The 24,945-nt window shown below is 37.0% G+C and overlaps 1 protein-coding gene across 4 annotated transcripts in view; it reads right to left on the bottom strand.

Moving 5' to 3' along the window:
* Positions 1 to 24,945, bottom strand: part of CCDC171 (coiled-coil domain containing 171) — a 154,810-nt gene that overhangs the window by 111,056 nt on the left and 18,809 nt on the right. For 3 of the 4 annotated variants that reach the window (XM_074570479.1, XM_074570480.1, XM_074570481.1), the window contains exons 7-9: positions 15,345 to 15,437; positions 13,811 to 13,971; positions 5,972 to 6,110 (exon numbers count right to left, since the gene is read on the bottom strand). In XM_074570479.1, coding sequence (XP_074426580.1) covers positions 5,972 to 6,110; positions 13,811 to 13,971; positions 15,345 to 15,437 — 393 coding nt within the window. Of the gene's footprint in view, positions 1 to 5,971; positions 6,111 to 13,810; positions 13,972 to 15,344; positions 15,438 to 17,177; positions 17,267 to 17,491; positions 17,539 to 24,945 lie in introns of those variants that run through there. The other variant, XM_074570482.1, reaches the window with a different exon arrangement.

Genomic DNA, 24,945 nt, shown 5'->3' with positions numbered 1-24,945 from the left:
CCTTTCTAAAACTTCTGTTTTCTCTCATACTTTCGCTGCACAGTTCTAGGAAGAGTGTAGCTCCATCTTCTCCATAAGCACCCATGTGATAGTTTGTGGCAGTAGCTGTAACTCCCTTAGTTTTCTTTTCTTCATTCTGAACAAACATAGCAATTATACGTAACTCTTTACTTTGAAAAAAAAAAAAAGAGTCCACAAGTGTAGAAGTCAAACATAATCAATTGCAGCTGCTGAAAGATACCTTCTGCCAGATACAACTATTTCAGCAGATGAGATTACTTCCCTCTCAGCAACTCCCTCCATCATCATATTTGTGTTAGGGGATGCCATTCCTGTAGAACTACGGGAAAGGTACTGCTGTGAGCATTCCTTAAATTACTTCAAAAGGGAAATCAGGTGACAAAGTGCTAAAGCATTTACTTAAACAGAGTTTGCTTCCCAGACCACAATTAGTAGAAACAGGTGAAAGAACACTTGCAAAGTAAGCCTTTTACTGACTTTGCTTGACCTCCTGCACATCGTGATGGACCATTCCTGACCTTGGAGGTCATCCTTGAAAATGACCTTGAAAATCAAAGGCAGCAAGAGGCCTGTATGGATGCACAAGGAGCTCCTGACTAAATTCAAATAAGAGGAAGCGTAAAGGAGATAGAAGCAGGCATAGGTGACCTGGACTGGAAGAAATACAGATTCTGCCCAAGCCTGGAGGGATATGCTTAGGAAAGCCAAAATCCACCTGAAGCTGAATCTGGCAAGGGATGCAACGGGAAACAGGAAAGGCTTCCTAAAATACACCATCAGCCATAGGAAGACTAAGCAAAATGTGGACTCGCTGCTGAATGGGGCAGGGGATCTGTTGACTAGGATGCAGAAAAGGCCTTCTCAATGCCTTTTTCACCTCAGTCCTTAATGGTAGAACGTGCCTTCAGGAATTCCAGGTCCCTGAGATCAGTGGTAAAGTCTTCTTATGAAGCTTGCACAAATGCTTGAGAATTTAAAATCCACAAAATTATTAGGAGTATTTCCCCTACCCTCCAAACACAACTCTCTCCCTCACAAAATATTCAGAATAGGGGCTAGAAACCAAACAATGTGGGAGCACAGTCATCCTTTCTGAACCCAGAATATATGCTGAATTGTAGCATAAACAATGCTTCCCCAAGTCAAACTTCACATCCTTAAGAAGGCCTCTATTATCACAAAATATCCCTTGAGGACAAAAGAATTTTTGGTAGAAAAGTGTATTTGGCAACATACTTACTTAGCCATCAATTTTTAAACACAATTGCACTTTTAAAGAAATTAAATAGAAGCCAAGTATTTTTCACTACAAGTACTGTAGGCTCCAACCAGGAGAAAATCTTTTTTCCAAATGCTTCGTATCCTTATCTGTAAGGATAACCAGAATTATTATGAAAACCTACTACTTATAAAAATTATTCCACACACTGTCAGAATTACACTAATTTTCCAGAATTAGGGTATTTGCATTTATCTGGGCAATTCCCTACTACCTTGGTTGCAGAGATATTTTCCTTAACCACCAGTATCCAATTTTGGTATCATTCCATCACCTGTTCCAGGACAGAAATGACGTCCCATTGATTTTTCAGCATCTTCCAAAGGACACTGTTGAATGAAAAAATGCAAACCCTATGCATACTTCCAGAATAGCCCACATGACCTGATGTGAGCCTCTGTCTGAAGTTCAATAACGTTTAAAAAATAAACATGTAGACAGGAGCTTGAGGCCTTTTCAAAATTAACTTTTTAAAACCCCAGCAGTATTATACAAGGAACTGGGGTCCAGTCCTGCAACAAACTGCCATTATTCCAAGAGGAATTTTCTCTACTTTGTTTACAGTTACAAGGATTTTCCTGTGCGGCTGTCTTGAACACGGACTAATCCACCCACTCCGCCTGAGTACAAATTCCATCTGATGATGGCAGAGCAAGTGCCAAAGCCAGAACTATCCATACAGCCACCAAAAAGCAGCATGTTCAGATACTCCTTGAAAAGCATTTGGGTAAATTCTTTACAAAAGCATCAGAATGTTTACCAGGCATGACCTTGGGGGAACAAAATCAAAGCATTTATAGAAATAAGCTTCAAATAACTACTCCACAGTTAACAAAAAATCAAAAAATGAGTTTTGCTTGAGTTATGTTCTGTATTTGCAGAATAGTGGCACAAATTTTAAGTAACCAAGCATAAATTGTACTCTAAAAAACAAAACAAAACCCTCAGTGACAATCTTCCTCCTTTAGACGACTATTTATTTTTGCTCAAGGTATCTAACTATTGAATACTTAATACCATTTCTTTATTTTCTTGTATTAGCTAGAATTTTCCGAAGTCTATAGAGGGGGTTTTAAAAAGAGTCTAGTCATGTGTAAATTAAATATAATTTCTCAAGAAATTTACTGTCTCGGTTTTACTCACTGTCGTGGTTTGAGGAAATAACCTCACCTGGAATAAAATTAATCAAAATTGCTCAAATTTCATATGGAACTATTCTAGTCCCCTAAAGAGAGATTTGCAACAATCTTTTGGTAGGAAAGAATGTCACGAAGTATCTCTTTGGTTTTTTGCATTTGGTTCTTTTTTAGTCAGAAAACTTTTCAAGAACTGTCAATTTTTTACATGCCTGTCTTCAAACACTGGGACATCACAGCTTGAGTGACCTCTCCACTTCCAGAATAAATTGCAAAATTGGTTTCTTTGTAGATCATTTAAGCATAGGCTTCAGACTGATTGGTCCTCTTAAATTAGGACAATAACAGAAGTAGCATCTGGGATCCTACCCCTGAGTCAAGGCAGGCAAAACAAGAATTAAGGTAACAAAATATTTAACAAATATTAGCTCAAAATTAATGAAGACTGTATCTCAGGGTTTTTTTAAATTGAAAGAAAAATCTCTGTTCACAATAAATCATCTAGATGAGATTTACGTCTTTGCCATTGGGCACCAGATTCTGCTCCACAGAATTTGTAGAACAGAATCAAAATCCTTAGGGTGTTTTAATGTCTCTTCAGTCAATACCTTAAGACAGTTCTGTTAAAGAACAATGGTTAATGCCTACGTCCAGGCTCTAGGTTCTCAAACACGTCTGTTCTGACTTCCAGCTTACAATAATCTACAAGGCAGTTACATACAGCTGAGATGTATACGGTGCATGACTGCATACACGGCTGTAAAAGAGATTATATGCCACACAGAAAAAGACAGGCTCTGGTTGTAATCTATTACACTACTTATACACTAATTATTCTCTTCCTGATAGTATCTATACAAAGGGAAGGAAATTAATATACAGTTCTTCCAAAATAAAGGAATTTATACTAAAATAGACTATTTTTAATGACTACCATTTCCTTATATGCATTCTGGTGAATTGGCAAGTTCTCCAAATTTCAATATATATTTCTTATAAAATAAAGTTTCAACATTCTCCCACTTGTCCGGTACTAAGAATTAAAGATCACCCACTACTAGGTGCCAGAAATGTAAATATCCTGAGTAACTTTTAAAACTATTAAAGACACCTCTTACTCTTTTCATGGGGCAAGAATACAGCTGGGGCTGTTTCAATTTAAAACAAGTTCTGAATCACAATGGCCATTCTTCCAAATGCCTATTTTTCAAGCTAAAAATTTCTAAAAACCCTAGCTGGAAATAATGACAAGCCTGAGACCAATTTCCTCAGAAAAACATAATGAAAATCTTGAGAGCCTGCTCATGCTGAACATTCATAAGCAGTTTTGTTTGATACCAACAGAACCTATCACATTTCATCCATGCAAATTTATGGCAAACTTCTGCCACATGCTGATATTTAAAATTAAAAGCAGCATAACTATTTACTATACATTCAGCTGAGCCATAAAAAAAAAAAAAAGTTCTTCTTTTTCATATACAGTTTCCGAAGAATGTATTACGTCCCTGCATAAGTCTGCCTCTCTAAAAACAAAGAGCCTTCACTGGTGTGGTTATATTTCCCAAATATTTTACAAACAAAAACATAACTTGTATTACAGCAATACAGTGATAAACCAATATAACATTATCAGACTGGAGCAGAAAGGACATATTCAGGATATCTAACAATACTGTAAAATATAAGAAAGTGATGAATAGATCAAGAAAGCAAGAAAGGGAAATGAGGGGAAGAGAACACACTGTAATTTTCACACAATTTTAGTATGGGTATAGGGAAGCCTAATAACAGAAATTAAATGTTATCTATACCTAGTTTCTGCTAGTCTTTTGCTTTTTCATTTTGGGAAGAAAAATAACAAAAAGCTGCCCAGACTGAGTAAACACGACCACACACAGGCACTTCTGCTTCCCAAACAAATAACAAAAGTCTTCAGGAAAAACACAAAGCCATCCAAGGTGATAAAAATCTAATCCCATAGGGGACCACTAATACAACTCCTCAGAAAATGACTGTTTTTATTACCTGTTCAAGACAGCCTTGTGGTTCAAAATCGTTCCAGTAAAACAATTAGAACAACCGGCTCTATGAATAAGACACTTCTTTCAACTGAGACAATCTATTCTGCTTTTCACCTTTCAGTAATGTAATGTTCATTTTGAGTGCACCATTTAATACTGTTGCCATTACCAGAAATCTTGATCATGAACAGAATGCTGTCCTGAATTTTTGTCAGGTATAACATACATTTTACTAAGGAACACAAAATGAACAGGAACAGCTAGCACGCGCTCAAGGTTCCTAGTAGAAATTTTTCAGCTTGGAATTATATTTTATATTAATAAATAGCAATCGTTACTGACTGTAGTTACGGAAAACAGTTACTTTTGTCTCTTTGTATTCCTTTTGTGCCTGGTAAGATGACTTTTTCAAGTTAACTAAGCCAGTAAATGCATTTTAATGCATTAATGCTTGCATGGAAGAAAGTTGTGATTCTCCCAGAAGGAAGAGGGGGATTTTGAATTGATTTTTCTTCAATTTATTAGTTACCGATCTGTCTGGGAAGTGCACAACACTAAGACAATGCATGGAATAACTGCATCAACTGAACAGAAGACATCAACAAGTCTGAAGATCCTCTGATGCGGGTCTCCACTCGTGCTCACTGACTAGCACAATGCCTGTCAGCAGCAGGGAACCGACCACATTTACCCTCCGTCTTCACAGCTCCAAGAGGGAGAAAGGAGAGAAGTCTGCAAGCCAGTATCAAAAAAAGTTTACATTGGCTAAGTATAGAAATACTACAAATGCCGCTACACAATGGAAGGAGAGAAGGTTTTCTAGATATCCTAAGACCTTTGCTTTCTCCCTACTGCTATACAACAGCGTGGCAAAATTGTTATTCAAAGTTCAGGTGGGTAGAGACAGTGGAAAGGTCCCAATTGGTCATATAAAAGGAGAAAGATTTCAGAAAATAATTCCGTAAAATACATCCAATATGCCAAATCCACACCAAAACAACAAAAAAAATTCCCTCTGCTTTGTCATCTTCAAACAAGCAATTTTCAACAATTTTTACAGTTAAATGCTTCCACTAAAACCAAAATGTTATGTGAAATAGAAATAAACAAGCCTACAGTGCTGGGTACCAAAGCTTGGAGAAGAAAAAAGCTTGGGTAGAAAGATAGAACATTCTCCACAAGGAATCATAATCATATCTACAAATTGCCTTCTTTGCTAGGAGTGCAAACACAAGTTACTCTTTACTCATAGCCTTACTTTTAAAATAATTGTTTGCTGCAAATAATTCTTCAGTTAAATACATGGTGTACCCCTTAAAACACATTTTCGAATTAGCTTCTCCAGTGCATTAGCTGTATTTACTCATGTTTTACAAAGCCAAGTAACATAAATAAAATCAGAATAACACAATGTCAGACTTCTTCCAAGACTCAGCACAGCAAATGTGCATTATGTTCACAGTATGTTTAAAAAACGCTAAACAATGACTGCCACAGGCCTTTTGTCTTACCATTGCAAGTTCCTCCTGTAATCCTCTGTAGGTTTTTTCACTATTCCCTAGTCTCTCAGAGAGGTCTTTAATTACCTTCTTCTTTTCCTCAATCTTCTCATTCATTTGCTTGTTTGTGGAGAAATACTCTCTTTCTAATCTGTAAAGTTTCAACATTAGAAAATTTTTACCAAAAACACTTTTGTCAAATACACTGCATACTTTTAAAGATAATAATCGATATGGCACATATCATGTCAGCACATTATATAGCTTCTCTGAAGTTACTTTTTCTTTTTTTTAACTGAAGGAAGTTATATACTCCTTCTAAGAAAGACTTTTCAAGGAGTAGTTCTGTTCTTTTCTGTTACCAATGCCTGTGTTAGGCTTCCAGTCATAAATTCATTTTGTAATTTGGATATGGCCCCCAAATTACATATAATAAACAGAATTCATCATATTTTAATTAACACAATAGCTCTCTTCAGAAAGACCAGGTCACATCTTGCATAATCAACCCTGATTTCAAGTACAAAGCTTGCTCTTAAAGTTTCCACATACCTGACTACATTCTACTCTGAATGGCATGAGTTCAAATTTTTCCACTAGCAGACTTCCCAAAATTTCAAACAGTTCTTGTATTGCATCAGTCCTCCTGGTCCTCAGGAAAAGATTAATAAAGAGCGTGGCATGGCTAAACAGGTAACTCATGAGAAAGCTGGAAAGCCAAACAACAGGAGACAGAAGCAGGGACAGGAATCCAAGGAAGAATCTAGAAAGATTGCCTGAGTATGTAGGCATGGTGTCAGGAAAGCCAAAAGCTCATCTAGAATTGATGTTTCCAAAGGATGACAAGGACAACAAGAAGATATTTTACCACTACATGAAGGTAGGACAGAAAACATGGACCTTCTTCCACACAGACCAGCTAATTTATCAACAGTGTACACAGAGAAAGTCACCACATTCTATGGCTTTTTTGCCTCAGTCTTCCCTGTCACGGTCTCCCAAGACTCTATGATCAGTAAACAAAGGCTCAAAGAGGAGAACAATTGCTAGCAGTAAGAACTGAGTCCGGGATTACTTGTAAGAACTCAACCCATAGAAACTGAAGTGGCCAGCTCACCTACACTCAAAGGTTCTGACAAAGCTGGCCAATGTGACAGCAGGGCTGTTCATTATCGTCTTTGAAAGGTCACAGAGATTGGGGTGGTCCCTGGCAAATGGAAAAAGGCAAATGTCACACCTTGCCCTTCTTAAAAGGGTAAAAGTATAAGCCAAGGAATTATAGATCAGTTAGCCTCCTTTCAGTCCCCAGAAGGTCATCAAGCAAGTCCTCTTGGAAGACATTTCTGGGCTTAAGAAAGAGAAAAAGGTGATTGGGAACAGTCAGTGAGGATTTACCAAGACCAAATCAAGTCTGGCCAACCCAGTTATACTCCATGATAAAATGACCAGATCTGTGGACAGAAGGAAAGCAAGTAGATTAAATATAACTTAACATGACAAGGCTTTTGGCACTGTCTCACACAGTATTTTTACAGCCAAGTTATGATTTCAGTCTAGATATGTGAACTACAACATTGATAAAAATGATTTGATGCAAAGCTCAGGTGGTAGTGGCTCATAACAAATGGAATACTGTAGGACTCTGTACTAGAATTTGTTTAACATCTTTATCCATCACCCAGATTAGGCCAAGAGACCAAGTTTGCGGCTAACAGTGAACTGGGTGGGGGTAGGGCATGACATGCACAATTGATAGACTCAACAGAAGGGCTGCCATTTCCTAGAACCTAGACAGGGAGGAGGAACAGGTCAGCATGAACCTTCTGAGATTCAACAAGGACACGTGCAAAGATCTGAATTTAGGCAACAAGAGCCCCTGAAGCAATATGGCTGGTAAGTGGCTGGGGAGCAGCTATGTTCAAAAAGGACCTGGTAATCCTGATAGACAGGAGGCTAGCCACAAATGAGAAGCATAGCACACAAGTAGAGACAGCTAACAGCATCCTGGGATGCATTAGCAGTAGCATTGCCAGAAGACCAAGGGAAGTGATTAATCACTTTTCATTTGGCGCTCATTACAACACATCTAGGATAATGACCAGCATACACCTCTGCCGTAACACAGGAAAAAAGCTGGAGTGAGCTCAGGGGAGGATCACCAACATGGTCAGGGGCTGAAGTATATATATGAACTGAGGGAACTTGGTATGTTCAGGTGGAGAAGAGGTAACTCCAGAGTGTATAACAGCCCCCCAATATCTAAAAGGAGGTTATCAAGAAAATGCAGCCAGTCACTTCCCAGCAATGTATGGCTAGAGGACAAGAGACAACAGTCACAAACAGAATCCAAAGAGGTTCAGACAAGGAGGAACTTTTTCCACATTAACAACAGTCAAACAGTGGAACAGGTTCCTAGAGAGGTTGTGCCATCTCCATTGTTGGAGGTTTTCAAGACCTAACTGTATGAAACCCTGAGCAACCAGATCTCATAGCTGATCCTGGTTTGTGCAGAAGGTTGGACTATAGATCTCCTGCAATTCCTTTCAACGCAAACTATTCTTTGATGTAACTCTTATCAGTAGGAACATACAGGTGTCTTTCATTTCTTTGTCTCTTCTCATATCATTTCCGTCTCACTAGAACTGAAATTAATGCAAAGTGCTCAACCTTATTCCAACTTTGAAACTTTTGAATCAATATTGTCACTTCCTGGCTTTGACTTATTTCTTAAAGATCACTGCATCTTTTTAGCTGAAAGACTACTTTTTTTTTCTTTTAGCTGTAGATGGTTACTTCTTACTCTTAAGAGAAAAAACTTGCCTGTTTCAGTCCCCCAAAGTAGCTTCTACTCCCACAGCTTTCAGAAACGCAGCAAAAGCAGTTTCAATTTATTCTACGTATCACTCCTCAAGAAAAGTAAATTCACATGGAGACCCAAATCCCATGTTGCTTCCAATTTACATAGTGCTACTGGGTTCAGAGCTAATTAATAAATTATGCAACCCAGAAAAGCCTGATTGCTTGGTTTCAGTTATTATAACCATCTTTTTCTGAGAAAATAAATTCTAACAGCTTTGAATAGCTTCTAACTTTGGTATAATTCATCCTACACCAAGTCCAGCTAAAAAGACATACAAGTGTTCTAGCACATCAAATGAAATTCTCCAAGACTTTCGAAAGACTAAGGCTTAAAGACAAACTCGTGAGACTCCTCCAGAAAAAGGGAAAACATGTTAGGGTGACAAATCATGGCTTAAAAGAAAAAGCCAAGCTCCTGACGTTGTCTGGAGTCCAAGGACCACGGCCTTCAAAGGTAAGTAGATCAAAGGCTCTTGTATTCTCTCTGAAGGGATCCCGTGAAAGCTATCACTGATATTCACCAATGTTACTGACACTTGTATGCTTCAAAGACTAAAAAAGGCACAGGAAACAGACAAGGCAGTACACGCCCACCCCATGTAATTTCTTCAAGGGAACTGAGTATATTGATGTCCATCTGAGATAAAGCTTGACCTTCACTACCTATCTTTATTGAGGTCTGGAAATTTAGGTGTCTGGACTAACAAAATTGTAAGGATAGCCTGTTTCTGTTTCTTCAGGCTCAATTAACAAAACCACTAACTGTTTAACTGTGTTAACTTTCATGGAAAGGTTTGCATTCTCTGAAATCACAGAAGATAACTTGTTTTCAAAAAGCTCAGTTGGCAAAAACTGCTAGGAGTAATTGCCTGAATCAGCTGATGATTGCAAATAGCGAAAAGTACTGTTTGGATATTAGACAAAGTCTATTCTGATAACCAATTAATACACAGAACAGGTGCTTTAAGTAGGCACAAATTCTTTTTTGTACTAAAAAGAACCTACCAAAATAAGTCAAATCTGCTTTCCTGGGAAGAAGCGTTGAACAGAATTATCCAGCTTAGAGGAAAAGGGAAAGGCTGTTTAAGTTTCTTGTTGCATTTTAGTAACACAAATACTTACTTCTGTGTAAGCATCCATATCAAAATCTCTAATGCAACTGGTACTATAACTGTAAGAACTGTATTTCCTAGTCTTAGCCACAACAAATACAAATATTCAGGTACTTCCTACAGCAATTCCAGACAAAGAAATGTAGTTCCTAAAAAACACCTTGTCTTTTTTTTTTTTTAGGATAAGGTTTTTGTTTAAGAGTTGTTCCCATTTTTCCAAAAGGTAATTTTTGTGGACCAGAATCACCGTAAACACAAAAAAACCTTGCTTCTCAAAGAAATAGCTTCATACATCTAGATAAAAGATTCTCACAAGGAACAAAACATTATTGAATGCCTCAATGTAATTCAATATGTAACCATTATCCTTATGCTGGTCTGAATAATCTAATACAGACAAGTATCTCTAAGAGCCCCTCAAAGACTTAGTTGGAAAATTACTACTTACGATTTTCACAATTTTTAACTAAAATGACTAATTTAAAATTTAAAAAGCAGATCTCGTGGTAAAACTCATAAAGTTCTAATGGTTTGGAAAATTCCTAAACGGACGTTTAAGCTACCATTTAAAATGCTTCTAATTAGTTTACACTTTATTATCATCCCTTAATTCTCAGAATGTATTCATACTAATAATAGAATGATCCAGGCCTTAAAGACTCACATCTCTGTCACTAACTTAGTGGAGTGTAAACTGCAATTTCTAAGTGTTTCAAAAAAATACAGCGTTGTTGAAAGAGCACTCACATTCAACACCTAAAGGGATAGTGGAGCTCCACATGGTAACAATTGGACAGCATTATTCCATGTGCAGGCAGTACTCCACTTAAGAGAGTGGAGTACTTCTTGAGAAAAAAGGGGTTTTGCTCATCTGAGAAACTAGAATGAAATGCTCTGACAAACTTTGTTTGTTAAGGAAATGTAAGTGCACATGCAGAACACTTTAGGGGACTGGAGTCTAGTGTCGTGAAATCAAGCAACCAAGATTGTTCTAAAAAATGCGAGGAACTCATATATTTTATGACCTTTCTGTGGGGCCATGAGGAACCTTCATGAGAAGATCTTGTACTGAGAATTATTACTGAGCACGGATATCTAAGATAAAACATCTTGCAGCGATGTGAAAACAATAATTTGCTAAAATAGAGAGAAGTACTTGAGAGAACAGTTGTGATGAAAGTTAAAAGGAACTGAAGATAGACAAATAAAAGCATTAAAATGCCAGACATACTAGAAATCCTGAAAATCAAATTGCTTTAGCAACTTGTAACTCCCAATGTAAAGCATTAACACTCCTTTCAGGACCTAGTATGTTTGTATGATGTGTGGTTTACATTTTTGGTGCATGTGTAGCACTTATATATGTTATCGTATTTTTAAATTTCATTTATGCAGAATTCATGACTCCACAATTATTTCACATCAAATAATAAAATCAGAATAGGCAATCTGCTATACTTTTAACCCTTTTTTTGTGACTACATCAAAGTTGAACATGTCCCGTGTGTTCAGACTCACATTCCTTTTCTAGAGAGCTATAAAGATAAAAAACAGTGCAGTTCTGCATTTCAAAAGTTAACTACTTTCAAAAGTCATAGATGTAATTTCTACAAGTCTATTAACTCCCCAGATGGACTCTCTGCACCCTTAAATTTGACAGTGTCTGTGGTTCAATAATCTCACTACCCTGAACTTCAGAAACAAAAGCTACAGGTCAGATGCACTTGTTTTCTCCAAGAATGCAAGATGCAGATACGAGAACAGACATGAGCTGCTTGTACAATTCAAGGACTAGTTTTTGAGACCGGACAGAAATAACAGGAGAAAAATTCCCGAAACTTACAGAAGGAAGGATTAAATGGTATCTGGAGATTCTTGGAAAGTTAAGCTCCCTGAATGATAACAGAAAGTCATGCTGTGGTAGCCATGTTGCCAAGACAGGAGAAATTTTTTAAACCGAAAACTACTCCAGCTTAATAGGCATTAACCAAAAAAAACTAAAAAAGCCCCGTGTGTCACTTGAGGATGATGAATTTGGCTGTTCTAACCTCAAATACCAAGATGTACCGTGGTATATTAGACCTTGGAAGGACTGAAGAAATGGTCCAAGAACAAGCACTGGAAGAACAACAGTTCAAGAAAACTTTTATGTCCGAAGAGAAGAGAAAGATTTCATCTGTAACATGAATTTCCCGTATTTTCTGGACCACTCAAATACGGAAACCTACCAGAAAAAAAGCCAACAAACCCAAACCAAACCATATTCTCTGTAAGAATACAAAGTTACATGCAAGCAAAACTCATACAGTGAGAAGTAGCTTGTTACGTAAAACTACTAATCTGATCCAACAGCCATTCCTCCAAACAAGGCTGTTTTGAACACAAAGGAGCTTTTGTAAAACAAAACAACAAAAACCAAATCAAATGTGAAATCCACGGTACAGGCCTTCTCCAGTTCAACGAAAGGCAAAGAACTTGGTATTAGTTTTGTGCCATGTATGTTGCTACCATAGAACTCATGCTCAAAGCAAAAACAACCAGGCAGGATGAGATTACAGTTTAACTGATATTATTTTAGGACCATAGAGAATCTTGAAATACACTTATTCAGTTTCCTATCTGTGAAGACTGCAGTATTCCTGAAGCATCCCATTAGATTAGTACCATAATGTACTTCACATGTTTTTACAGATTTTTAACATAAAAATTATTTCCTTTGCTTTGAGAAAAAAGCTTTAATTTTGACTCTGGTTTACCTAAATGCACAATCTTACATTCAGACTTCTTTTGGCCTTATTTTAATGACGAGCTACAAGGTGTTTTTAATACAGCACAGGTTTCAACTATGTAACTAAAAACATCTCTGTAGCCATGCATATAGAAAGACTCCCTCAGGCCCACAAACTCGTAGCAAAACCAGTTTCTTTTTGTTCTCCACTATTGCTTGTGTGAGTAAGTCAACATAAATATCTACGTGTACAGACACAGATAATCCTAGACTGAAAGAAATGCCACCTTTGTCCTTTTCCAGCCCATTCTACTAGCTTGAGGCTCTTCCCACACCTCCACTGTGCACTCCCCATGTTAAGTCTTCTTAAACCTCCTCTTTCACGAAACTTCACCTGCTACCATCCCTTATTTCACCTGCTCCTCAGTTCTGTGTCTTCCAACACCATTCTTCTTCCTGATATTTTGTCACTGCAACATACACTTGATTCAGACAGGGAAGAAGGCTCAGTACTGTGCAACCCGTATCTGCCTGGGGAATATAACAAAGCCATTCTTCCAAAAACCATCTGACAGACACAGTAGATTGTGCTGAGCAGGAAAGGAATCCCAAGTAATTTCATCTGCTCTCACACACTTGACCCCTTTTCCTATTTTTTGTTACCAAGTTAAAACTTTTCACAATTATTCAAGAGCTGAAAACAAAGATTATCCACTATAAATTATACACACCTTCTAGACAGAAGTCTTAAAGATTCACCTAGCTCCCTGAAGTGAAAAGTAATGTTTTCATAATAATGTAAGTGTATACAGAAAATATAAACCTGTTATAAACCTGCTACATATATTTTCCTACACTCCTCCCAAACACTACTGGAGACAGGATCCTATCATAGCTATTATTTTCAACATCTTTGCTTTGGCAAATAATCTATAACAGATCAATTATTTTCTCTACCTACCCATAATATGTATGATTATTGACATGGACCTGTTATTAATGGAATATCAGGTTCTTAACCTTGGCTTGGTTTGTCTAACTGCATCAGATTGTATTGCCTTCTAGTGACTGAAAACTATAAAGAATGTAACCTTTTAAGTGGTACGCAAGCTGTCTACTACCATTTTACAATGAGTTTAAAAGGTAACTTACATATTGAGTTTTTCCAAGGTCTCTTGGGCACTGTGTTTTTCTCTCTCATATGCATTTTCTACCTCTTTGAACTCTTTCTTGATCATTTCTAAATCCGAAAGAGCTTCTGCTTGGCTGGCTTTTTCCACCTGCAAAGCTCCTTCAAGGTCTCGAATTCTTAACTACCAAGTGATTAGAAAGCAATTAAAGCAAGTTAGGAAAAACTATCATGATTTTAACACTGTTCTATGTTCTGTTCTGCTTTACAGGTAACTATATTCTATTACTGCTAAGTGGAACTACATACACAGAAAGCATTAAACACTTATAAAAACATATTAATACATACAGTTCAAAACGGAGACAAATAGGTATGCTGATCAAAAGCACCTTTTATTCTCCTTTGGTGCTGTCTGGATTTTTCCTTTTTCAGTTATTACCGAAGTTTTCCAGGGGAATTCTATTTTTTAAGTAGACTCATGAAGTGTGGGATTAACAGTAAAAGTTACACTTCCACTCAGCACAAAGCACACTTGAAACTTGCTCACATATATGAACAAGGAAGAAAACCTTACCAGTCACTCACCCATAAAAGATAAGTCTCTAACTTTAAGGAACATTACCCTTCCAGTTCCTTTGTATGTTGTAAAAGTAGAGAAAGGAAATTAAGAAAACTAAATCTTTCCTTTCTACTAGTTTAATTGTCACTTTAAAAAATCCAAGTGCCTGTACATAGAGAAGATCATGCAAATAAGAGAATAACTGACTGAAGATTGTCAATACTTATTTCTGTTACTCATAAAATAAGGAAAAAAAACACCAAAATTCTTCTTTTTTTTTTTTTTGTTTAGTTTTTCAAAAATCCAGTGTGAATGGCTTGTTAGCAAGTATATGATTACTAACCAATCCTCATCTAGCTTTTTCTTACATGCTTTTTAAAATAAACCATAACTGCCTTACTGGGTCAAACCTCGTGTGCTGCAGTTTAATAATACAAAGATTTAATATTCAAGTATACATACACCACATTTTTTCATATAATCAATCTTTACTAGTAACTGCAGATATCATAACTTTGTTTGAAGATGAAATGTGCTTTGAATAACTATATTTGGAACTGCAGTTTCAGAATGCATTAAGCTCTCTCTCCTGAGGAAGTTGGATGTATGCACTGTATCTCAAAAAATCTCTAAGTGCCCATTCAAAACATACAGGGCAGGATATTTAAACAGTAGTATAGTGTTTAACCATTGTGAAACACTTCCTTTCCCCCCACTGTTCAAATGCTAGTGGGAATTCTCAAATTTGCAAATGTGACATTTTATTTTATTATTTATTCTAATAACTTTAATGTTCTCTGAAAAGCAGATCTTTTTCTATTCTCTCCTTTTATATATTAGCTGTTACAATTTTGACACTTGTTGCAAAAAAAACCTATTCATTGTTTTCACTGAAGGAAGTACGTGGTCTTATACATTTTTGGCAGATTTTATCTGTAAAACATCATCAACTGCTTTACTGTAAACTTCTACAAATTATTTAACAAAAAGTTTACCTGAATGATCTCTGAATTGAATTTAGATTCCAAATGTGCTGCTCTCTCTGCTTCAATGTTTTCTTCCAGTTTCTTTATTCTCACTGTAGCTGCCTAAAAGTACATTTTGAAAAAATTTCAGTCCGGAGAGACTGTAAACATGACACAAAGACTATTCTATTCACTCAGCATCTTAGGATTCCATACACCAACCCAATGTATCTGAGATACTTCTACTTTGGAACTGTGAGAACTCACACCAAGAAATACATATAAAAATATTTTTTACATATCTAGAATATTAAAATATTATTTTCTATTTACTTGAAGAAATTGATGTAGCATTATGTTATTGCTGCATTTTTTACAATCAGGAAAACTGCAGCTGGAGTCAGAAAGCAGAAAGACCAAACTAAATATTCTACCTATTCCCTTACTATTTGCTTTTTCACTAAGGCTGTCACCTGAGGCAACATAACCACAACCTGTATGTTCCCAAGTACAATGTAGTATCGATACTCTACCTACAATTTCAGTGACGAGACAGATGAAGCACAGAGGAAACCCAGAATTCCTCAAAAATACATTAGCTTTGGCACCTAATTTCCAATTAAGGCACCCAGAATTGATTGCTTTGCAGCCCTGAACTAGACATAGTTTCCCTACAAGAAAAATCTGTAAACTCTGTAATGTTTTAAAGCACTAACCTGGTAATTTTTAATGCTGTGTTCCTTGACCTTTGACTATTCTGTTATGGTTTTGTCCAGCAATTATCAGGATACTCATCATCTCTTTTAACAAATACCATGACTACTTTAGTCAGTTACGATACATCATTACACAGAAGAACACCTGTACATGCATGTGTAGCTTGAGCAAAATGCGATTCTCCGAATTAAACCGTTGCATCTTTCTTATCCACTCTTACAACATTTAGAAAAGCCCAAAAATGCAAATGACTATGCTAAGAATCTACTTGGAAACTTGGACTGCCTACAAAAAGTTGAAGTAGTAGTCTATAGTTTTACTGAACTTTTTTTTTAAGTGATCCAAGCTGAAAAATATTCTTTCAAGTTACAATAAACACAAAAGCAATCACCAGATACGTATGTCCAGATAAAGGCCTGGACACAGAATTTCATCCAGAAAACTATTTTTACCAAAAGCAGTAACTAAAGATCTGCTATAATGGAAATTCACATGCAATTTTAACTACCTTGTTTTCTATCAAATTCTTTTCACTTTGACTGACAACTGAATTTAAAAGAAAAATTCATTCCAAAATATCTCTTGGCTTCAAGTTAAATCAGGGAGATGAAGAAAAAGGAATTAATATTAAAAAGTCATTTAACATAACACATTTAAGGTTATATAAATACAATCAAAGTTATTGATCTTGGAAAAGTAAAACAAAGTAGCAAGTATGTGAGACTGCATCTGCAGCTCTGAACATTTAAAAGAAGAGAGATAAACATTAACAGACATTAAAATAAAAGCTCTTGGCAATAAATTTAAACTTTGTTTGTATAATCACACGCACAAAAGGAAAGACCTCTGAAACCGATGTCCATGGAAGGCCTACTAAAGAGAAAAGCAGCAATAGCACAGAGCTTACCCAAGTCTACTCCACAGTAAGGTCTGTCAAAAGTCTTAAACTTTGCCTTTTCCCAGGCGTTTTATCTACTTAACATACTTAACACAAAAATCCACAAATCCTGCACAAACACTACCACTGTACTTCCCTATTGCTTAAATTATTCTCAAAAATAGCTTGATTTAGACTCTTAACAGTATTATTCCTTCCAACATTAGCTCCTACTCCCCTTTGCCCTTAATGGAGAATTAGCAAACTACCTCCTGCTTCAGTTTGGAAGGACTCCGTAGCATCCTCCAACAGGTCAACATCTGTCAACAGGATGGTTTTACACAAGAATACTGCCAGCCTAGTAAAAGTAGTCAGTGAGCAATAAATATAATTGATGTGGATTTCATTTCTTTTTTAATTACATTTTAAAAGTCAGCCTGAAAATAATTCTATTTTAAGTCTGAGAGAAAAATAAAGGAAACAGTGAGGAAGGTACTTATCACAACATTTAGAGTGGGAAACTTAATTTTTAAAAAATAAAATGAAGAAATAGAAACTTCATTGAGAATATTTCACTGCATACCCTCAAGAGCAAAAATGCTTTTCTGTCTTTGGCTGGTTTGTTCAAGCATCTAGTCTCATAGCAAACACTGAAATGAAAAAAGGAAAAAAAAAAGTGACTCTGCAAGTACAGTTTTTAGGCATAACTTACTAATTCACAAGCTCTGCATTTGACTTCTAAGTCTTATTTCCTGAGCACCAGCCCAAGTAAACTATGCCTTCACCTCAGCGTTTCTTCAGCTGAAACAAGAGATGCAAGACACTATAAAACGGTTAACCTATGCACTCAAATGGAGCCCCCTGTAAGGGTTAGATTTCATCAGTCCCAAGAAGAAAAATAAAATCAGAAAGAATAAATAACAGCTTGAGTGAGGGCATCTGCAAGAATGAAAAATTGGAGAAATGACATTCTTCCAAACAGAGTACATAGGTATCAGTTCTTGGTATCGTTCTTTAAAAGTAGAGTCTATCGCCTTGAGCCAACATGATGGACACTAACTGCAATGACAAGAGACACATTTGAAAAGAAACACAAACTCCCAGAATTATAGAAAATTCAGTCCTAAGAAAATTCTGGGACAATGAGGGAAGAGAGGCAGGAGCAAGCAGACACCTGTAAGAAGTACCAACACATGACTCTTCTGCTGTCTGAAGTAAGAGCAATTCCATTTAAATCCAGACATATTTGCAGATGGTTCATTTGCTTGAGTTGTCACAAGTCACTGAAGAATTAACTTGTAGAATTAGCATGCCTATAAAAAGAGAAGCACAAGAAAAAATAGTGTTTCAGCTACAGAGACTCCTGATGATCTCTGGAATGTGACAAACAGGCTCCTGTCCAAGCAGGAGAGTGTGTCTAGCCTACTGTAAAAGAGGTATGAACCGTAGGCACCAACTGAAGAGAGCTAGATGTACCTGACAGATATCCAATGGAAAGTATTCAAATAGGTTCAAGACAGTACACACAGCAAAATTTAAATAGAAACTAGAAATCAAAATATCTGTTTGACAGATAAATATCATCTTACATCTCATATAAAGGCATGAGAAAATTGACTTGTTCAAAACGGGTTTCTTCACTAGGCTAGAAATCTCAACCCCCTCTTCTTGATTACACAGCTCATCTTCTTCTAGAGTTTGATTCTTTAAAGCTCTGCTTCATGCCAGTAGTTTGTTACAATTTTGATTTTTAAAACCTTCACTGGACCTTCAGAAAACCAAGACCTAGGAAGAGAAATAAAATGTGTTTTCATTCAAGACAAGTCACTGTCAGGGATCTGACAGAAACTGCCACTAATTTTTTGTATTGGTAGAAAAATCTTAAGAGTGAACTATGTTCTCCTCAAAAGTCTCCATAAGATTACTCATGTAAATCTTAATCTTAACTGACCAGTATAAGCAGCTGTCTTATCCAGAAGAGACTTAGATGTTTAAAAGAGCTTGCAGAAAAATTGCATGTGTAAATTGAGGAAGCCATGCAGATGCTGTCTGTCTCTGGTAGAGCAATGAATATTCTTTTTCCTAGGTTCTATGATTTGATTGCTGAAGCTTATGGTTCACCAACAAATCAGATGCCACCAAATCAGTGGGAAATTAGTGGGAAAATGAAAACTTCATGACAGACATCTAACCAGCCATTAGCACACAAGCCTTGCCAAGCAACACAGGGTTTTTAAATATAAAGAAATTCAGATTTGCTCAGACTGCTCTAAGGAAAAGAATCTTAGAATTGCTGTTTATCTAAGTACTTATAAGCCATAGAAGTTACACCTGGATTCCAAGCTGAGCCTGAAGTTTTATTTGGGAAGAACACAGCTGCAAAAAAAACATTGTGTAGAAAATCTTGCCTATTTTGATACTAAAGGTTCAAACAGGCTCTATTGATACTTATACACACTTCCCTTCACACTCTGTAAGGGAAAGAAAGAAATCTCAGGGATGAATCTAACCTATAAAAACAATACTAACAATTCCAAAAGGAGAAATGGGATGAGGAGAGGAGGTTTGTGTCCCTGTCTGACAAACAGAAAGACACCAGTACCAGAATCCTGCAAACCTCTTTGAATCAGATGAAACGTGAGAATCAGTATCCTTACTGAACCATACGTGTCCAGAAACTTTACACAAGGCCTGTCTAGAAAGAAGTTGTGTGAAAACAAGTTATAGAGAAAGGTTGCAGGCTACAGACATCCAGACCACAGTCTCTGAACTGGGAGTCAAATGGGAATACTTTCTGGTTTAGCTTGGAAAGCTTCTCATCAGGTCCAAGTCCCAAAGATCAACCTCAAAGATGGATCCAAAAAGATGGTTCTCCAGTGGTTACAAAGTGTTTGCTTATCCAACATTGAAAACATCAGTTATTCACAACAGAATTCAGTCACTTGTTATTTCCACGTGCACCTAATCGGATATATGAAGGCAGACATCTTAAGTAAGATACCACACACAAACTCATTGAATCTCCAAAATTTCCTTAGGTATTCAAGCCAAGTCAATTTCAGTCTTAAAGAACAAAAATATTAGGGATCTGTTTCCAAGACAGCACAGGCAGAATTGTGACTTTTGAGAAACAGCAAATAAAGTGACTAAGAAAAGTTCAGTGCTGGCCTTAGAACTTGTGGGCAACCATCCTTTATGGTTACTCTAATCCCTTAAAGTTCAGTCATTTTTTCCAGTGTCCTGTTGCATGTCAATGCTAATGTGGTTTCTAGGAGACATTTCCTGCATGCTAAGTTTGCAATACTATTTTCCAAACTGGCCTTCATGGCTTCCACTTTTCTCAGCCCCTCACACTTGCTCTAAGCACTGGAATATTTGCGATTACTGGGGCACTCCGTACTAAAAAAGTCATTCGGTATCCTACATTTGTGCAACGCCATAGTCATAAAAATGCAATTGTTTGACATATGCATTTACATCAAAGTACCCTTTATCAGATAAGCAACAAAGAAAACAATAAAAAAAAGAAAGCTTAGATACATTAATTTCTCTTCTCTGCTTCTATTTAGACTGCATCTGCAAGATTTTTCCGCTTCTCTCTACTAACAAGTTGTCAGGATACTTACACTTCCCCATGGCTGAGGTCCAATCCCTACACGAAAGGCTCAGCCAAGATAAAGTTTTAAGTGAAGAGGACACACAGGTACCTCATATATGAATCATCAGCAACCCACTCTGTGTGTTTCCGTGTTCAGATTCTTACTTCTTCGTACTTTAAAGCACTTCCCTATAACTCATAACACAAATCAGGAGGTTAGGTCGAAAAACACGTAGTTGGGAGATGTGCTGACCACTTCCACCTAGTGTTAGAAATGCTGATGGTTCTTGATCATGGTAAGGTGGAGCCACCTCCTGTTCGGATAATAAACAGCCTTTTAGTAACTATAAAGCTACTTAACTACAAACAACTCTTAACCACTGAAGTAAACGTTCTTTCAGCTTGACCCAGTGTGGTCAACCCTCACTATAAACATTTCCTGTATATGAAGTCTAGAGTAACATGTCTCATTGACAGAAGAGCCGGACTCGACCTGAACAACATTGGATAAACAATTAAACTGGCATGGGGGCTACAAGACAAGTCATAGGGTTGGCTTTAGGTTAAAAATAAAAAAATAATAATAATAAAAAAAGTAAAAACAACTAGGACTGCTAAGCTGAGAGTTTGGTTGCCTCTGGATAAAGTCCAAGTCCATTCCAACTGCAACTGAGTTGCAGTTGCCAAACCCATCTGAACTGCTCTCCCTTTCTACAGAACCTTGAAGGGAAAAAGATGCCTCTTTTCGTTCTTATGCTCAGTAGGTGGTAAACCCCTTACCAGTACATGAACTGACACTGTTACTTTATACATGCACATAGACAAAATTAACACGTGACTTGGCACTAACTCCTGGTGAGGGCTACATAAGACAGTATTCAAACAACTTTGGTCTGATAGTGAGGTAAGAGTGAACAGCCTTCAAACTGGACTGGAATAGTAAGATGACATAGGAGATGGTAAAGAAGAAACTCCCCTCAGAGAGCAAGTCCATTATGTCAGTGAGCTTGCCACCAGAGAAACGTGAACTTTGGAGCCACCGCAGCAATACCATTATGAAAAGTGCAGTACTTAGAGTATATACAAGACAGTCACTGTAGCTAGAATTCCTACCTGCCAGCTGTGCATTGTGGAGACACTAGAAAGCAGAGGATTAAGTAGGGGTAAGCCATCAAGAACTGTGTAGTCATAGAAGACAAGAAGTAGTTTAAAGTTTAACCAGTAGCACTGTGAACTGGCTGAGGAATGTGTCGTCTCTCACATTGCTTGGAGCTTTTTCAAGCCTTTCTTATGAGAACTATAACTTACCTACCACTGCAGCTCATGATGAAATTAACAACAACAAGAAAAAAAAAAAAAAAAAAACCAAAAACAGGTCTGTGGGTTTAGGGGGTTTGTTTTGTTTATAGCTGGGACCTAAATTTCACATTTCACTGACTTAGATACAGTCAGAAATTCGTTACACCCACAGCCTTAAACTATTGCGATGTACATGTACCTTCTGCAAATATAGAGATGGACCATCACTCTAGTCTTCTTTGCAGTCATCTCCCCATCATAGAAGCATTACCAAACTAATACAAGATGACACATTTAGCAGGACATGAAAAGGTCGATATACTTACAGGCAGGGAAGCAGGAAAGGCAATGTGAAAGCTAAGGGAACGGTCTTTAAATGGTAACTCAAAGCATCTGAAATATGGTAACATACTCAGTCTCAGAAATAAAATTGACCAAGTTATGGGACATTTTTCAGGCCTCATGAGAAAGGCTTAAAAACTCTGAGAGGCCTTGAGCTCCAGCTTACTAACAGTTGGCAGCCTCAAACACATAAACTAAACAATAGAAAATCACTACCTTTCTGTGAACAAGACAAAGACTTTGGAATTTATGAACTAATAATTCTGTTTCTCATGGTAAAATCCACATTCCCCTTTCCTCCGCTGTTTGTCAAACAGCTTTCCCACCCAGCTTTTTGGCAGCTAGACACATCACAAGGAACGCTATTTTTACATACAAATTGCTGTATATTTCCCAAGAAATCATCTTTCCAGAGCAATGAAGCTAAAGGCTAAAATAAAAGACGCTGGTTCTAGGAAACTGATTATCATAAATTCTAGTATCCTGGTAAGCTCGATACAAATACACGAAGAATTTGTTTGACTACTGAATCTTGGGCTAAAGAGGCAGAATGATAAGGTTCCCAATCTAAATTTTTCTGGTGCAGTATGTGTTCAACTTCAGAAAGACTCCATGTCCTTGCAATGGTACACCACATTGGTATCACTGCAAACTGCAAAGCTATCAGGTTAGACACTGTACCAACATCTATCTTTCAACTGAAGAGTCCACAGAAACTTGCCGTTATCCTTTCTCTTCATTTCTCATTCCAAAACTAGAAATGCCTTCTTTTAGACCATGTTCAGAATAATGACTGGAGGATAAAACCAGACTGATTTTAGAAAAAAAAAAGGGGGAGGGGGGAAGACTTTTTTCACCTTCCTTTCTTTATAACATAGTCTATTAGACATAATTCTTCATAAACATGCCATTGTATAAAAAGAAAACGATTATAAATTTATCATTTCCTTTCATTACTACAACACAAATATTTTCCCATGGATTTCTCCCTTATGTCCAGCAGAGGGTAGTAAAGGAACAGCTTTATAGAAAAGTTCATACTCATTGCATATCAAGAAGTAGTGTATAACAAAAGATTGTAAGATTGCCCTTTAATTAGAATTACCCTACCCTTCACACAAATCACCTTAAGAAGTTTCCCATCATCATCAAGAACTTAGGTACATATTTTCTAACCAAATGCCCATTAACAGAAGGTACTCTGCATCGAAACTGAAATCACACGTGTCTCCTACGTCCATCTTTCCACAAAAACCAAATTTCAACCTGTAAGTCAAAAATTTCACACAGAGCTATTTCATGAAAAAATGTAGAGTGTTCTGTCTGGGTGTACTACATTAAGGCTTCTATATCTGAATGGAATTCCACCTCAAATACTGACATCATAGGCAAAATTAAGAGTTGTATTTAACCACAGCTGAAAGAACAGGACTGGTTATCAGAAATTTACCGGCATTTCTAACATGGGTAATACTTATTCCCATACTTTGAGGAGTTTTAAATTGACAGCTAAAACATCACAGAACTATGTGAGAGTAATACCAGATGGGCAGAAACACTAAGAGACTCTGGCACGTTGGCATATACTGAAAACTACTGCCCAGGCATCAGTTCCCTTCTTTAACGCCTCTTCCACACTACAGGGGAAGAATCTGGCAACTCAGAATATGACCCACAGAAAATAGCATGCTAGTGAAGCAGCAGTAAGGCAGAGAGGAGGAAATTATACTGACAGCCTGTGTTTAAATCACAACAATCTCCAGGTTTCACAGAAGCACTTCTTTCTACTTGGGAGCACTGCATTTTAGAAGGGCATAGTCCTTTCTTTCAAACACAATTAGAAGGGAAGATTGTGCTCTTTTCCCCTCCTTTATGTAACAAGTCAGTCCTTGAACACTCCCCCATTTCCTTACAGCCTCCAAGACCAAAGCTCCAATAACTGAGTACAGACTGAAGAACTGCTTATGTGGTCCCTTTGGTTGATGTCTTTACACTCTGTTTCAGCATGAAGGACAGACAATACCTCTGGCTGATTGAGCTCCAGAAGGTAAGAGAGGAAGAGGAATGACAAATTTATAAATCAAAGAATGGTTGCAATTACATTCCACACACTGTTAATACTAAACTGTTCATTGGTATGTAAGAGGAGAGAATTGTAGGTGACACAACTTAAAATACATTTTATTAACTTGAATTTTGAACTTCAGAAGCCCTGCAGCCTTTCATGACCATAGAAAAGGCAGAACAAATTTTACTCCACCGATTACTGGTACCTTGTAAGATGCAGATGATGCTGCTGTCACAAACTCTGGAGTTTAAGTCCATTAACTAGTACGAAGTCTACAGTAACCAACACTGTCTACAGTGATTAATATTGAAAGCTTAAAATACCTAGTGTTTTTGCTTGTTAAAGAATAGATATTTTCAGAGATGCTCATTATTTATTCTCTCTTTCAATTCAAGTATAGAATGGGTAAGTTATCCCTGTAGGCTCTTTCAGACACTTACACACATGCAATTTGCTTTTGAGATGGTAAAGTGAGATGCAAGCTGATCAAAGCGTATGCATTGCAGTCTAACTTAAACTTTATTTTTTAACTCACAGGGACTTGTGCTAATTTTAATTTGCTTAAACTTTCAAATGCAAGAGGTTTCACCACATACTTTCCTTAATCACTGCTTAAAAACTATACTTACAAGTACCATAAGATTGATTTTTCTGACATCTGAATACATTGTTTTCTCACAACATTATTAAGAGATTCAATAAGTTAAAAGAATTCAATAAAAATGAAGCA

The sequence above is a fragment of the Larus michahellis genome, chromosome Z, assembly GCF_964199755.1.
Source record: "Larus michahellis chromosome Z, bLarMic1.1, whole genome shotgun sequence".
Lineage (NCBI taxonomy): Eukaryota > Metazoa > Chordata > Aves > Charadriiformes > Laridae > Larus > Larus michahellis.
The sequence above is the reverse complement of the archived record's forward strand: the minus strand, read 5'-3'. Positions and strand labels throughout refer to the sequence as shown.